Below are 16,083 nucleotides of genomic sequence, written 5' to 3'. Positions count from 1 at the left end.
TCCACTGACTATGCAGTGTCACATACAATTAAAAGTCAATTATTTTTAACAATTTAGGTATCACTAGAAAATAAACTTTATAATTTACCAATAATCAATATTCTTGAATACTTGCTATAAACAAGATAATATACTAAGCCCTCTGAAGACTACAAAAATGAATAAGACCAAGGGAATGACTGGTCATATTTGCAGGGTAATAAGATCATTTTAGTTGGATTGCAGAAGAAGGATTCTGGTTGGGAAAAGAAGGAATTAGTACATTGGCTCACCACAGCCTCCGCCTCCCTGGTCCAAGCCATTCTCCTGCCTCAGGCTCCCGAGTAGCTGGAATTACAGGCATGCACTACCATGCCCAGCTAATTTTTGTATTTTTAGTAGAGACGGGGGTTTTTCCATGCTGTCCAATCTGGTCTTGAACTCCTGAGCTCAATTGATCTGCCCACCTCAACCTCCCAAAGTGCTGGGATTACAGGCATAAGCCAATGTGCCTGACCTTGCTAGACAATTGTAATAGAAGGACTGAAAAACAAAGAGGTTGAAAGTATTGACAAGAATGTTGTTGAAATAATGGGTAAGGAAGAAAGGGAAGATGGGAGGGATGCTGATAGGGAAAACAGAGGGAACGTAGAAACTGGAGACCCAAAATTTGTCTAGGAGGGGATAAGAGAGTGTGATAACTAGAAGGACAAGAGGTTCCAGTCAGGAGAGCTCAATTTGGAATAATGACAAGAACTAGTATTTGAGAATCACAAAATTTTACAGGATTTCAGAGGCTGAAGATTTTTTGAGAATAAGCGAAGGCTTTATGCATGGAGAAAGTGACATCTAAACTGGACCATAAATAATTGGTAAATTGAAATAGAATGGATGAAAATAGAACGGTGAATTATGACTGAAAGCAAATAATACTATTTTAGTCTGAACAGGTAAACTGGACACCAGTTGTGAAAGTCCCTGAAAGTCATAATAGAAATAAAAATAATGGCAATAATAATGGTCACTGATAATGGCAATAATAATGGCAACCATCCTGGTCACTGTGCACCAGGAATATCAGGCATTTTACACATTAGAGATATTTCTTCCTGTCATCTCCACTTGAATTACTCAAAGGAACGAAATTTCAACATAGCTGAAAGTGAACTTTTTTTTTTAATTGTCAGACTTGGTTTAAAAAAGACAACAAAATCCAATAACATTCTGCTTATAGGGGATACATCTAAAAATATACAAAAAAAAATGGCAAGTAAAGGAATGCAAAAATATATCACTAAAAATTTTTTTTATTATACTTTAAGTTCTGGGATACATGTGCAGAATGTGCAGGTTTGTTACATAGGTATACACATGCCACGGTAGTTTGCTGTCCCCATCAACCCGTCATCTACATTAGGTATTTCTCCTAATGCTATCCCTCCCCTACCCCCTACCCCCTGACAAGCCGGTGTGTGATGTTCCCCTCCTTGTGTCCATGTGGTCTCATTGTTCAACTCCTACTTATGAGTGAGAACATGCAGTGTTTGGTTTTCTGTCCTTGTGATAGTTTGCTCAGAATGATGGTTTCCAGCTTCATCCATGTCCCTGCAAAGGACGTGAACTCATCCCTTTTTATGGCTGCATAGTATTCCATGGTGTATATGTGCCACATTTTCTTTATCCAGTCTATCATTGATGGGCTTTTGGGTTGGCTCCAAGTCTTTGCTATTGTGAACAGTGCTGCAATAAACATACATGTGCATGTGTCCAAAAGTAAATTCTTGATCTTCCTCCCATATCCCAAGCCTGATCTTCTTACAGGGTTAATTTTGGGGAATAATGTACTGTTCATCCACTTAGGCAAGCCAAAAACCTAGCAGCAATTCTTGACACCTCCCTTTTCCTAACACCCTATATCCCACTTCCCATCAAGTCCTATTAATTTTACCTTTTAAATACCTTTCTTCATCTTATCTTTCTCTACACCTACTTCATCCAGACTCATCAGTTGATCTACTCCAATGGCCTCTTGATTGATATCTTTGACACTACTCTTCCCTACTAATGGATTCTCTTCACTGCAAACTGGGAAATCTTTTTAAAACACAAGTCAAATCTTATCATTCCCTTTATTTAGAACCTAAGAGATCTCCATTAAGATCTTCCTTTCATTGTTAGGATGAAGACCAAAATTTTGAACACGGCTTGCAAGGTTGATGTTTAATCTCCCTCTTATACACCACTACTGTAACTTTCCTTCAGTCTTTCTACTTGAAGTTGTCCTTCTCAGCACAGAGACTGTTTCTTTTTTTTTCTTTTTCTTTTTCTTTTTTTTTTTTTTTTTGACAGAGTCTCGCTCTGTGGCCCAGGCTGTAGCGCAGTGGTGCAATCTTGGCTCACTGCAACCTCCACCTCCTGGGTTCAAGCAATTATCCTGTCTCAGCCTCCCAAGTAGCTGGGATTACAGGCACCTGCCACCACACCCAGCTAATTTTTTGTATTTTTAGTAGAGACGAGGTTTCACCATGTTGGCCAGGCTGGTCTAGAACTCCTGACCTCAGGTGATCTACCCACCTCAGCCTCCCAAAGTGCTGGGATTATAGGAGTGAGCCACCGTGCCAGGCCTGTTTCTTTTCTTAAGTCATTTCCCCCAGCCCCCTTCATGTGTGGATTCTTCCTCTACCTTCATGTCTCTGACGAATTGTTTTTCGTTAGGAACACCTTCCCTAGCTCTTATGACTAAGGCAACACCTTCCTTGCAACAACCCTTAAGTGGAGACATTTTTATCCTCATTTCACAGATAAGAAAACTGATGTTTGCTTGAGCCCAGGCATTCGAGGATGCAATGAGCTATGATTGTGCCACCTGTACTCCAGCCTGGGTGACAGAGTGTGATCCTGTCCCTAAAAAAAGAAAAAGAAAACATGCTCAAAGAAGATCAGCAATATCCTCATGGTTACACGATAGAGTTGAGGCTATAGTATCTGATTCTGAATCCTGTGCTCTTGCCATTACCTCATATTTCCTTTAGCTAAATCCCTGAACGATATTCAATAATAATGTTACATTAATGAGCGCATCCATTTTAACCTTCTTTTGTAAGAAAGTTCAGATCCCTGGGAAGGTAGAGAGCAAGACTCTTTTACTAAAAAGCAATCTTTTCCTTTCTTTTCTTTTTTTTTTTTTGAGATGGAGTCTCAATCCGTCGCCCAGACTGGAGTGCAGTGGCACGATCTCGGCTCACTGCAACCTCCGCCTCCCGGGTTCAAGCCTCCCCAGTAGCTGGGACTACAAGTACCCGCCACCACACCTGGCTAATTTTTTGTATTTTTAGAAGAGCTGGGGTTTCACCATGTTAGCCAGGATAGTCTCGATCTCCTGAACTCGTGATCAGCCTGCCTCGGCCTCCCAAAGTGCTGGGATTATAGATGTGAACCATTGCGCCCTACCTAAAAAGTAACCTTTTCTTATGTACCTAAGGAGTCTCCTTCATCCACTCCTGCAACCCCTATTCTGCCTACATAAGTAATTATAGATAGGACTGTAGCAGAGATATTTATCTCTCACCAACAAATCATGTGGTCTGACACACTTTCCAGCTCCCACCTATAAGTAGGGCCATGTAACTAATTCTGACCAATGGTTGTTAAACGGAAGTGATGTGTGTCACTTCTGGGCTCAAGCATTTAAGTGTAGCCTTCCGGCTCTCCCTTCGTCTGCTGTGGCAACTTGGAAGTCACATGTTCCAGATGACATAATTAAAAAACGAAATGCTTAGAAACCTGACTCACCACTTGGCTAGGAGCTGCCCTGGAAAGAGGCCACACTCCAGCAGATTTTGTTGGGGAGAAGAAAATGGCTCTGTGTGTGTTACCCACTCTGAGATCAGAATCTGCTTGTTAGAGCAGCATAGCTTAGCCTATTTTCACTAATACAAGCTCTGTAACTAGAGAGCTCTCTAGCCATTCAAAACCCATATTCGGTTTGTTTTTGGAATCAGTAGAAACTATATTCCATTAGCCATAGTCCTGAGCTTGGTGTCAGAAGCTGCCATTTGAGGTATTATTGTTGTTTAACATTAATTATATTCCCAGATTTCTTCTATCTCTCACGTTTGTTCTGTTGCATGATCCTAGGCAGTCACCTAATGGGTTTGCCCTTAAAACTTAGTAACTTAAGGACAAAATTAACTTTCTCCCTTAGTAACTTAAGGGAGAAAAGGAAACAAAACAAAATAAACTTTGCTCTACTTTGAATAGATAATGAATGGAATCTCTAATAAAAGAATGGTAAAGTGCTTTTAATAGAAAGGATATGAGGCCTGTGCGGTGGCTGACGCCTTTAATCCCAGCCCTTTGGGAGGCCAAGGCAGGTGGATCACCTGAGGTCAGGAGTTTGAGACCAGCCTGACCAACATGGAGAAACTCCATCTCCACTAAAAACACAGAATTAGCCAGGTGTGGTGGCACACGTGTGTAATCCTACCTACTCTGGAGGTTGAGGCAGGAGAATTGCTTGAACCTGGGAGGTGGAGGTTGTGGTGAGATGAGATCGCGCTGTTGCACTCCAGCCTGGACAACAAGAGCGAAACTCTATCTCAAAGAAAAGAAAAAAAAAATGATATGAGGCTGCTAAGTGCTTTGTTAATGGGTGCTACAAGGTTGTAGAGTATTGTTTTTTTCTTTTTGTAAGTTCTCAGTACTTTAATGAGAAAACTAGTAATTGACTACATCCTGCCTTGGTAAATGTAGCAGCATAGCCTATTTTGAAATGATGGGTTTGAGATGAAAGTTCCATTGGTCATTTCACTGAGAATTTTAAACAATGTTTTTAGACAAAAACGGTAACATGTTAACTTCTAGATCCTAGACTAGAGCATGAAAGAAGACATTTTCTTAAAGTTACTTTAAAAATAGATATTTTATAGATAAGAGTTGATAAAAAGTATACCAAAACATATGGTAAGTATTAAGGGCTCTTGGGGTTTGGACAGGTATTTTGAGGCTACCTGTTGGACTTCAAAATTTACTTTATTTGTGTTTGTTTTGTTTTCTTTTGTTTTGTTTGAGACAGAGTTTCACTCTTGTTGCCCAGGCTGGAGTGCAATGGCGCAATCTCGGCTCACTGCAAACTCCACCTCCTGGTTTCAAGTGATTATCCTGCCTCAGCCTCCCAAGTAGCTGGGATTATAGGCATGAGCCACCACTCCTGGCTAATTTTTTGTATTTGGCAGAGACGGGGTTTTACCATGTTGGTCAGGCTCATCTCGAGCTCCTGACCTCAAGTGACCCACCTGCCTCTGCCTCCCAAAGTGCTGAGATTACAGGTGTAAGCCACCATGCCCGGTGACATCAACATTTATGTCTGGGTAAGTCTCACTTTCCCTGCCCCTACTGCAGCTCTTTCTGGTGAACACTAGAGTAGGTTGGCCGGGTTCTTTGCTCCTCACTGTACATTCTCCATCCTTTTCCACCCTGCTTCCTTCCCCAGGAGGCGAACCTGTGTGGATTTCACAAACCGATTCTCTTGCCTTATGGTGTCCTATTGGGTTTGGCCTGTGGGAGCCTTACCGGGAGACAAGAAGGAAGGAGAAAAGCAAGATGAGAATATTTAGTTCACTCCTCCTTTTCCTTCAGGGAAAGGAAAAGTATGGAGGCTGGGCACGGTGGCTCATACCTGGAATCCCAGCACTTTGCGAGGCGGAGGCAGGAGGATCACTTGACACCAGGAGTTCAAGACCAGCCTGCACAACATGACAAAACACTGTCTTCACAAGAACTATAAAAAACTAGCCATGTGTGGTGGCATGCACCTGCAGTCCTAGCTATCCAGGAGCCTGAGGTGGGAGAATCACTTGAGCCCAGGAGGTTGAGGCTTCAGTGAGGTATAATCACGCCACTGCACTTCAGCCTGGTGACAGGGCAAGACCTTGCCTCAAAAAACAAACAAATAAAAAAAGGAACCAGGATAAATTTGAGACTAACTTATGAGATAGAGAAATAAAGGAGTAGAGATCAAATCACTTGGCTAAGGTCACATACCTAATTACAAGTAAAGCAAAAATTAATCTATGGTTTGTTTATTAATTTTTTTCATGTAACAAATACTTATTTCACCAGCGTAACTGAGATAACAAAAGACCCATTAATTTGGCCAAGTTTATACTAATGGTTAGAGCCACAGTGAGAACTGAACAAACAGCAATGACAGCAAAAACAACCACAAAACAAAGGCCTTCATCCCACCTGTTCAGCTGTCTTGCCTCTCATCCTGCTACCCATGGTGCAGCATAGCCCTCAGAATCCCCAGCTTGGATTTTAATCAGCTCCTTGTCTAGTCTCCTTTGGAAAACCCACCCACATCATCTGTGGGGTTTGTGATATTACATTTGGTGCTTAGATCTCAGTTTTTGGTTGATATGCAAAAATGAAAAAGAGCAAGAAATTCCCCCAGAGACTCCACAGCTGTGCATCGGAAAAGAACACAAATCTCTTTCAACCAAGATCTAGCAAACAAAACAAAACAAAAAACAAAAAAACAAGCCTGCAAAGTAATTTATGCTCTAAGATTTCCCTCAGGATCCCCATTTTCTGAAAGTCTCAAATGATATGTTTGTGTTTGTGTGTGCTAGTTTCATTCTCCTTGGTCAAACTATCTATGCCTGGGAGTGCAGAAGTCCTGCTGTTTGGGGAATTGTCTCTGCCAGGGAGGGCAACATCTCAGTATATCCTCATTTAACTGTGAAGGCAGCTGTAAGCCCTTTAAATTCATAAGTGAAATTAAATCACAGAATTCTGTAGGTGGGTTTGATGCTGTCCAAAGATTCCCCTAGTGCAGAGCTAATCTACGAGTTAAAAAGTAGCAAATCTAAATACTCCATCTAGGATGGAGACTTAATCAAATAATAAAACAAAACAAAACCTGTTGATAATCAAGCCTAGGTCAACATAGGACACAACAAAGTGCACAGTTGAAATAATTTTCCAGGTACTTCATGTTTGAAACAATGCCTTAGAGGATAAAAAGACCATTTTTTAAAGGTTTTAAATCTATAGTCAATCATAAAAATGTGCTCTGCTTTAGGAAGGGAAGTTGGTATATTTTTCATGGTTCTGGCTGGAAGTCAAAAACCCTGTTCCCAGCGCTATCATTGTCTGTTGGTGTTTTGGGGTCACTTATTCTCTTGTGCCTCAGTTTCTCTATTATTCTCTATTATTGAAACAATGTATAATCTATGTATGCTCTGCTTTTAGCATACACGTACCAATTTCTTAACATAATGGGGAGTCTGGGAATGTTAATATTCAATTTGAGTTATAAAAAACATAATTTGTATTTCAGAAACACAACTATGGAGGCAAATGAAGTATATCATCCCATTGTTGGCAGAGATATTTCAAATTGTTTGGGGGAAAAACACTTTTTGGAATTCAAAACACTTTCTCCATATGAAAACAATGGAAAACGGAAATGTTAACTTTTATATGAGCAGATCTATATTACTCGAGCACATGTCATAAATCCTTTGAAAATGCAGTGACATCCTGCACAATTTTTAAAAAGTTAAAGCTTGCCTTATTTCTGACAGGTGCCTACTCCTGTCCTATGGTTTGTAAAGGAGTCACCAGATATTGTCATTTGAACTTCTGGAATTTACATTTAGTATCAATGACTGAGAATCAACTCTTCCAAATAAACACACACACACACACACACACACACACACACAATGCTACTGTTTTCCTCTTCTTTGAAAGAGGAAATGTGAAGCTCCTCATGTATTACAAACCATATAAACCTCTGCCTTTTCACTGAGGTCCAGCAACCCTTAAATGTTTTTTCCTTTTCATGCTGTTTCTTTGCATGTCAATACTTAGGGGGTGGATCCAAGGTTCTCAAACCCACATCAATTGTTGAAGTCAGATTCCTCCCCATCCCTACCTCCCCTCTTTCCCAACCCCAACCTTGTTTCTTAAGGAATGAGATTCTAAATACTGGAAGGATCCACTGGGCACGGTGGCTCATGCCTGTAATCCCAACACTTTGGGAGGCTGAGGCGGGCTGATCACCTGAGGTCAGGAGTTTGAGACCAGCCTGACGAACATGGAGAAACCCTGTCTCTACTAAAAATACAAAATTAGCCGGGTGTAGTGGCAGGTGCCTGTAATCCCAGCTACTCAGGAGGCCGAGGTAGGAGAATCCCATGAATCCGGGAGGCCGAGGTTGTGGTGAGCTGAGATCGCACATTGTGCTCCAGCCTGGGCAACAAGAGTGAAACTCTGTCAAAATAAAATAGCATGGCATGGCATGGCATGGCATGGCATAGCATAGCATAGCATAGCAATATATAAAGGATCCTTATCTTGTAATCCTCACTTCAAAGGAAAAATGAAGTTTTCTCTGGTGGTACAATTTGCATTTTCTTAACCAGATTAAGTATCTCTAGCCGGGTGCAGTGGCTCAAGCCTGTAATCCCAGCTACTCCAGAGGCAGAGTTGGATAGATCGCTTGAGGCCAAGAGTTCAAGACCAGCCTGAGCAACATAGCAAGACCTCCACAACATCTCCCTCTCCCCACGCTTACTACACCCAAGCTCCATCTCTGAAAAAAATTAAAAACTTAGCTGGGAGTGGTGTGATGGACCTGTAGCCCCAGTTACTCAGGAGGCTGAATAGGGAAGATTGCTTGGGCTCAGGAGTTTGAGGCTGCAGTGAGCTATGATCGCACCACTGTGCTCCAGCCTGGGTGACAGACCCTATCTCTAAAATTTATTTTTTCAGTAAAAACTCATTATTTTTAACTGCAAAAGATTTGACCAAACACCTTAATTAAAAAGACATAAATATGACCAGTAAGCACATGAAAACATGCTAAACATCATCAGTTACTAGGGAAATTTTACAAAAAAAAATTTTTTTTTTTTTGAGATGGAGTTTTGCTCTGTTGCCCAGGCTGGAGTGCAGTGGTGTGATCTTGGCTCACTGCAACCTCTCCCTCCTGGGTTCAAGCAATTCTCCTGCCTCAACCTCCCAAGTAGCTAGGATTACAGCACCCCCCGGCCCCATGCCCAGCTAACTTTTTTTGTATTTTTAGTAGATACAGGGTTTCAGCATGTTGGCCAGGCTAATCTGAAACTCCTGACCACAGGTGATCCACCCACTTCAGCCTCCCAAAGTGCTGGGATTACGGGCGTGAACCGCTGCACCCAGCCTACTTCAGTTTTTCAACACAGGCTGACTCTTGTTAGCTTTGCCTGTGTCTTTAATTAAAGAGATGGAGATAGAAGGCAAGCAACAGATTTCTTTGGATACAAAATCACCTTGCCTTCAATTAATCTGTGAGATTTATTGTGGGACCCCTTTAGTTATTACGTTTCTTTTATTCAATTATTTCCTGCCCCATAATCTTGAATGTCAGGTGCTCTAGTTGGAGTTCTCCATAGAATTTACTGTGATGAACATCTTGATTAGATGTGAAATCAAATGTTATTTTACCTTTTTCATGGAGTAGAAAATCTAGGTAAGGTCTACAAAAGCCCCATATTAATGAGTGACTCACCTGGTGTGGTAGGCATAATAATGTCCCCTCCCACCCAAGATACCCACTTCCTAATTCTCAGAACTTGAAAACGTTAATTTGTATAACAAAAAGGGCTTTGTAAATGTGATTAAAGTAACTATCTTATAATGGGGAGGTTATCCTGCAGGCCCTAAGCGTTATCATAAGTGTCTTTACAAGAGGAAGGCAGAGGCAAACGTGGGGGAAAGGAAGTCTCTTCCTTACCCATCACTAGGATCATGGCTGGAGGCCCCATCAAAAGATAGATTGACAGGAGAAAAGCATATACATTTACTTAATAAGGTTTGTGTGAGATGGGAGCCCTCAAAAGGAAATGAAGACCCTGGCCAGGCACGGTGGCTCACACCTGTAATCCCAGCTCTTTAGGAGGCCAAGGCAGGCGGATCACCTGAGGCCAGGAGTTCAAGACCAGCCTGGCCAACATGGAGAAACCCCGTCACTACTAAAAATTCAAAATTACCCAGGCATGGTGGCGCATGCCTGTAATCTCAGCTACTCAGAGGCAGGAGAGTCACATGGACCCAGGAGGCGGAGGTTGTGGTGAGCCGAGATCGTGCCATTGCCCTCCAGCCTGGGCAACAAGAGCGAAACTCCGCCTAAAAAAAAAAAAAAAACAACTGCAAAAAGGAAATGATGAAGGCCCAAAGGAAGAGAGAAACCCATGTATTTCTGTGCTTAGGTTTAATAAAGAGTAGACAGTCATGCAGAGGTATCATTGGATAAAAGGGGTCTGATCTGATCTAATGGTAATAAACTGAGGGGAAATTAGTGAGGCCTGTTTGTTCAATTTCTTTTTGGCATCTCTGTCTTAGCTCCTTTCCTCCAGGTATAGGGAGGGCATCTCTTTAGTAAGAATCTTATGACATGCTTCAGGGGAAGATCAGAAAATTCCTCCTAGGTTTTATGATTTGCATCATGGAGGAAGAGTGGTGAAAGGTGAAGTGACCTTCGTGGTTCTGTTATTTTCTCAAATGCCAAGATGCTATATTTTGGGGTGGTGTGCCCTTAACCCCATCAAAGATTTGACTACAGAAGATGAGAAGGTGGGCCAGGCGCAGTGGCTCACGCCTGTAATCCTAGCACTTTGGGAGGCCAAGGCAGGTGAATCACAAGGTCAGGAGTTTGAGACAAGCCTGGCCGATATGGCAAAACCCTGTTTCTACTAAAAAAAAAAAAATACAAAAATTAGCTGGGTGTGGTAGTGTACGCCTGTAGTCCCAGCTACTTGGGAGGCTGAGGCAGGAGAATTGCTTGAACCTGCGAGGCGGAGGTTGCAGTGAGCTGAGATCGCACCACTGCACTCCAGCCTGGGTGACAGAGTGAGACTTCGTCTAAAAAAAAAAAAAAAAAAAAAAGAGAAGGTGATGTGATGATGGAAGCATACCTTGAAGATGAAGGAGGAGGTCACAAACCAAGAAATACAGAGGACCACTAGAAACTAGAAAAGGCAAGGAAGTGAATTATCCCTTCAGAGCCTCCAGAAGAAGCCAGTCGTGCCAACATTTTGACTTTAACCTGGACAACTGATTTTTGGATTTCTGACCTCCAAAACTGTAAGAATAAATCGCGTTATTTTAAGCCACTAGGTTTATGGTAATTTATTACAGCAGCAACAGAAAATGCACACATCTAACACAAAGCATTTGAATTTGCATCTATCCAAATAATTTTTAACTTTTATTTTATTTTATTTTATTTTATGTATTTATTTATTTTGAGACAGAATTTTGCTCTGTCGCCCAGGCTGGAATGCAGTGGCACCACCTTGGCTCACTGCAGCCTCCGCCTCCTGGGTTCAAACGATTCTCCTGCCTCTCAGCCTCTGGAGTAGCAGGGACTACAGGCGCACGCCACCACACCTGGCTATTTTTCAGTAGAGACGGGATTTCGTCATGTTGGCCAGGCTGGTCTCAAACTCCTGTCCTCAAGTGATCCACCCATCTTGGCTTCCCAAAGTGCTGGGATTACAGGCGTGAGTCCCATGCCTGGCCTTAACTCATATATATATATATATATATATACACATATATATCCAGTCATCTTTTATTTGGAGGTTAATTCCCATTAGGATATGAAAGGATTCAGCAACAATCAAGATTGTGTTCCTCATGGAGGGGCTTGGGCCAAGAAGGTCATGGTGAGGAGTGCAGAGCATGTCCCCTTCTTCAGTGGTACCTGCGTAGCTGCTCGTGCTTGAGCTCCTTGTAGGAAAGGCAGTAGTGGAAGAGCATGTAGCCTGCCAGCACCATGATCAGCCCCGAGATGCTCCCCTTCTTCATGTTGATGTATTTGTTGTAGCACCAGTAGTAACCTCTTTGAATCCCTGTGGCAATGACTAGATCCTGCATCAAGATCCAGCTTGGCAGCTCCCCTAGTTTGACCTCCAGACGTTTCTTGTCCTTCACTGGTGTGACTGATACCATCTTGGAGACCTGGTGTCCACTGTGCCTATTTTAGATTCTTACCAGACTGTATCCACAATGACCAATCATTTAAAAAGTGAAATAGATATTGGGCTATAGAGTCTTAAGTCTTGACTTTAGTATGAATATGAGGTATATATACAATTTAGAAATTCAGAAATCTCAAGTATGTTTATTTTAGAATGATAGTTTAATGACTTTAGGATTGTTTTAGAAGCTGTATCAACATCATGTGTAAAAAAGAGAGAAAAATGACATTTTCTTTCTTTTTTTTTGAGAATAATAATATTTTCTAAATCCTAGATTTTAGTCTTATTTGACTCAAGGAAAAAACTAGTAATGAGTGTCAAGTGACTCATTTTTATCTGTTGTGCCAAAGAGTGCTCAAAAATAATGCTTACTGTGTGGAGGGGCAGGTAACCAGTTCTGGGATTCTTTTTTTTTGTTTTATTTTATTTTTTGAGATGGAGTCTTGCTCTGCCCCCGGGCCGGAGTGTAGTGGTGCGATCTCGGCTCACTGCAAGCTCCGCCTCCCGGGTTCAAGGGATTCTCTTGTCTCAGCCTCCAGAGTAGCTGGGACTACAGGCGCACACCACCACGCCTGGCTAATTTTTATATTTTTAGTAGAGACAAGATTTCACCGTGTTGGCCAGGATGGTCTCGATCTCTCGACCTCATGATCCACCTGCCTCGGCCTCCCAAAGTGCTGAGGTTACAGGCGTGAGCCACCACGCCTGGCCTTGGGATTGTTATTTTTAGTGAGATGCTCTGAAAATATTACAACCTATAAATTTCATTTGGCAGCTTCAAGGATTACAAATAATTCAGTAGGCTCTTAGATATCTGAGTTTCTGTCTCACTCTGACTGGCACTTTATAAAATGTGTCAAGAAGAATGTTAATGTTTCATGTGGAAGAGATATCCCAGGAATCTGATCTTGAGAACTTGAACATAATGTTAATGTATGTGCTATAGGCTTATAGGCTCCATGCAGCAACCTTCTGTTAGATCAAGGCAAAAAAGAGGTCTACCATTTCCTACTCCATTTCCATGCCCGTAAAAGTTTTGTTTGCCACTTTGAAATCTACAATGAATCTAGAGCAGTAGCATCAATACTTTCCTAACACTGGATAGATACTATTCACAGCATCCCCCCTCCTCATCGTCACCGGCATCACTTTCCTCATTACCACCATCCCCACCACTAGCATCTGTAGCACACTTAGTCTACAAAGAGCTTTCATTCACCTGACCTTCTTAGAACAAGATAATTATCAACTTTTGGTGCTGGACCGAGTGTTTGGACACTTCATCTTGCAGTGATTTTGTGGGGGTAAATAGGGCAGCATTATTATACTCCTTTGCACAACTCCCAACAACACAGTGTTTGCTACATAAGGAGTGCTTGATAAATGTGGAATTGATGAATGTAAATAAGGAAACTAAAGCCCAAGAGAAGTTCTGTTGTTTTCTCAGTATCAGGAAGAAAGGGAATTGCAGACACTAGTACTCAGGTCTTTCAACTTACAGCACGGGAAACCAAAAAAAAAAAAAAAAAAAAAAGGCTTGTGTAAAACCTTGGAAATGGCTGTATGTTGTCTTAGTCGAATAATAAGGGGAAGAGCAAAAGATCAAAAAGGCCATTGTGATTCATCAAAAGTACACATTCATTGACTTTATCTCACCTGATGTGAAAAGAGAAAAAAAGAAACGAAAATTGATGATACACCAGTTTAAAACAAAATCAACATCATAATATTGTCACTGGATGTTGATCGTTTGTTGTGGAAAGGAGAAAGGGGTTTAGCAATGTGGCTATAGGTCATTTGTACTTTCTTTGTCCATTCTTCTTCTTGGTGGGGAGTAGGAGTAAATTTCCTCTCCTTTGTTAAACTAAAGACAATTTCCCTTTCTAGACTGAAGTTTTCCTTGCCCCAAGTTAATACACAGCTAACCCTGCTCAGATTGATACATATGTAAATTTACACAATTGTTTCTATTTGTAAAGGGAAAAGCTATTGTCAACAAAATGTGAGAAGTGCTCTTTTAAAAGTCCTCAATCCCTCACAGCAAAGGTGTTTAAATTGCTAAGGACCAACGAAGGCATTTCTGAAGCCTGCTCTCTGTAGGAGACTCAAATCTGCAACCAAGAAGCACCTGGGTCATTGGGAAGCCTATGATTACTTGGAAAAACAGAGGATGAAATTCAGGGCATTATCTATAATGTTCACTTGTTTCTACCAAAGGTCTTGATTCCACAATTCCAGTGAAAGGAATTCCACAGTTCCAGTGAAATTCCACAGTTCCAGTGAAAGGAAGCTAATATTTATTGTGTTGCTACTTCAGTCACCCAATGAGGTACAATTATTTGTTCAATTTTTAAGGTAAGAAAACTGAGAAATAAGTTATGGAACCTATGAAGCTATATAAAATTGAGGTTAAGAGCTGGGGCTTGAGTTTCATTGCCTTGAGTTCCAGTCCTGACACAATCATTAACTAGCTGTGTGATTGTGGGAGGAAAATGGACTCTCTAAGCCTTAGTTTCTTTACCTATGAAATGGGAGTGGGAATGGGGAATAGGAGCTACTGCAAACAGTTGTTTTGAGGACTCATGTCAGACTAGAAATACTTAATTATTATCATCAAAGTGATTAAGGTATAAATTTCAGAGATGGAATTCAAACCTCAAGCTCATCTCATTTCACCATATTGACCTTTAGATGATGTTCACAAAGGCCAGCATTTTTCATGGTGAGATGTCTAGAATTTGAACTTTAAAATGATCCTTCTGGTCAATTTTAATCTGCTGTGGAGCAAGTTGCCCACCTACAAGTAAAGCTCCCGTTATGTCTTAAATTGAATGATGACAATGGCTGCAAGAATTTGGGAAGGAGGCCCTGAGTCCCATATAATCTCCTATTGCAGGACATGGAATGGGTACAAGAAGAGTCGGACAAGAAAGACTTTACCTAACTCTGGAGGAATCAGCTTTGAGGAGACCTACAAAGGGTAAATCTGTTACACACACACACACACACACACACACAGTGGAAAACACCATGCAGTAAGGAATATGAAGATTTCCATAAAAGTGAAGGTCATACTGTTCTCCAGTTCCATTTTGTCAGGAGAGCCAGTACACGTCCAATCCAAATCAAAGCATGCTGTACCACAGTTTTCACCACATGCTTTAAGAATGAGGAGGCAGGCACGATGGCTCACGCCTGTAATCCCAGAACTTTGGGAGGCTGAGGCAGGTGGATCACGAGTTCGAAAGATCAAGACCATCCTGGCCAACACGGTGAAACCCCATCTCTACTAAAAATACAAAAATTATCTGGGCATGGTGGCGCATACCTGCAGCCTCAGCTACTCAGAAGGCTGAGGCAGGAGAATCGCTTGAACCTGGGAGGCAGAGGTTGCAGTGAGCCAAGATCATGCCACTGCACTCCAGCCTGGGGACAGAGTGAGACTCCGTCAGAAAAAAAAAAAAAAAAATTAGGAAAGGGGAGATTAAGAACAAAGAGTAGAGGACAATGAAGGAAAATTGAGATTACTTTTTGGAAGAAAGAAAGAAAGGAAACATTTGTTCTTCTACATCCTACAATATATCAGGTAGGAGCTTGCTTTTAAGTTGGGCTTTGAAGGAAGGCTAAATTCATTAGTTGGATACAGAAAGAATCAACTTCCTTGGGGTGTGTGTTGGGGGGAGAGAGACAGAAAGAGAAAGAAAGAGAGGTGTACCTGGGGTGTTGAAAGCAGTTGTGATTTATATGGCAAGTAGGTACTCATCATCTTGGTTGAATACACATTTTCTTTTTTTTTTTCTTGAGACGAGGTTTCACTTTTGTTGCCCAGGCTGGAGCGCAGTGGCATGATCTGGGCTCACTGCAAGCTCCGCCTGCCAGGTTCAAGCAGTTCTCCTGCCTCAGCCTCCCAAGTAGCTGGGATTACAGGCATGTGCCACCACCCCTGGCTAATTTTTTGTATTTTTAGTAGAGATGGGGTTTCACCATATTGGCCAGGCTGGTCTCGAACTCCTGACATCAGGTGATCCACCCACCTCAGCCTCCCAAAGTGCTGGGATTACAGGCCTGAGCC

The 16,083-nt window shown here is 41.7% G+C and overlaps 1 protein-coding gene across 1 annotated transcript; it reads right to left on the bottom strand.

The window, feature by feature from the left end:
- Positions 1-11,724: 11,724 nt before the first annotated feature.
- Positions 11,725-11,982, bottom strand: LOC116474193 (ATP synthase subunit f, mitochondrial-like). The gene has a single exon (XM_032761429.1). The coding sequence runs from the start codon at positions 11,980-11,982 to the stop codon at positions 11,725-11,727; it is 258 nt and encodes an 85-aa protein (XP_032617320.1).
- Positions 11,983-16,083: the final 4,101 nt, after the last annotated feature.

This window comes from Hylobates moloch, unplaced genomic scaffold (assembly GCF_009828535.3).
Source record: "Hylobates moloch isolate HMO894 unplaced genomic scaffold, HMol_V3 SCAFFOLD_10, whole genome shotgun sequence".
Classification (NCBI taxonomy): domain Eukaryota; kingdom Metazoa; phylum Chordata; class Mammalia; order Primates; family Hylobatidae; genus Hylobates; species Hylobates moloch.
Note: the sequence above shows the minus strand (reverse complement) of the source record. Positions and strands in the feature narration are given on the sequence as shown.

Bases quoted from the DNA above. Each gene is read 5' to 3' on its own strand.
- LOC116474193 (XM_032761429.1), bottom strand. From the start codon at position 11,982: ATGGTATCAGTCACACCAGTGAAGGACAAGAAACGTCTGGAGGTCAAA.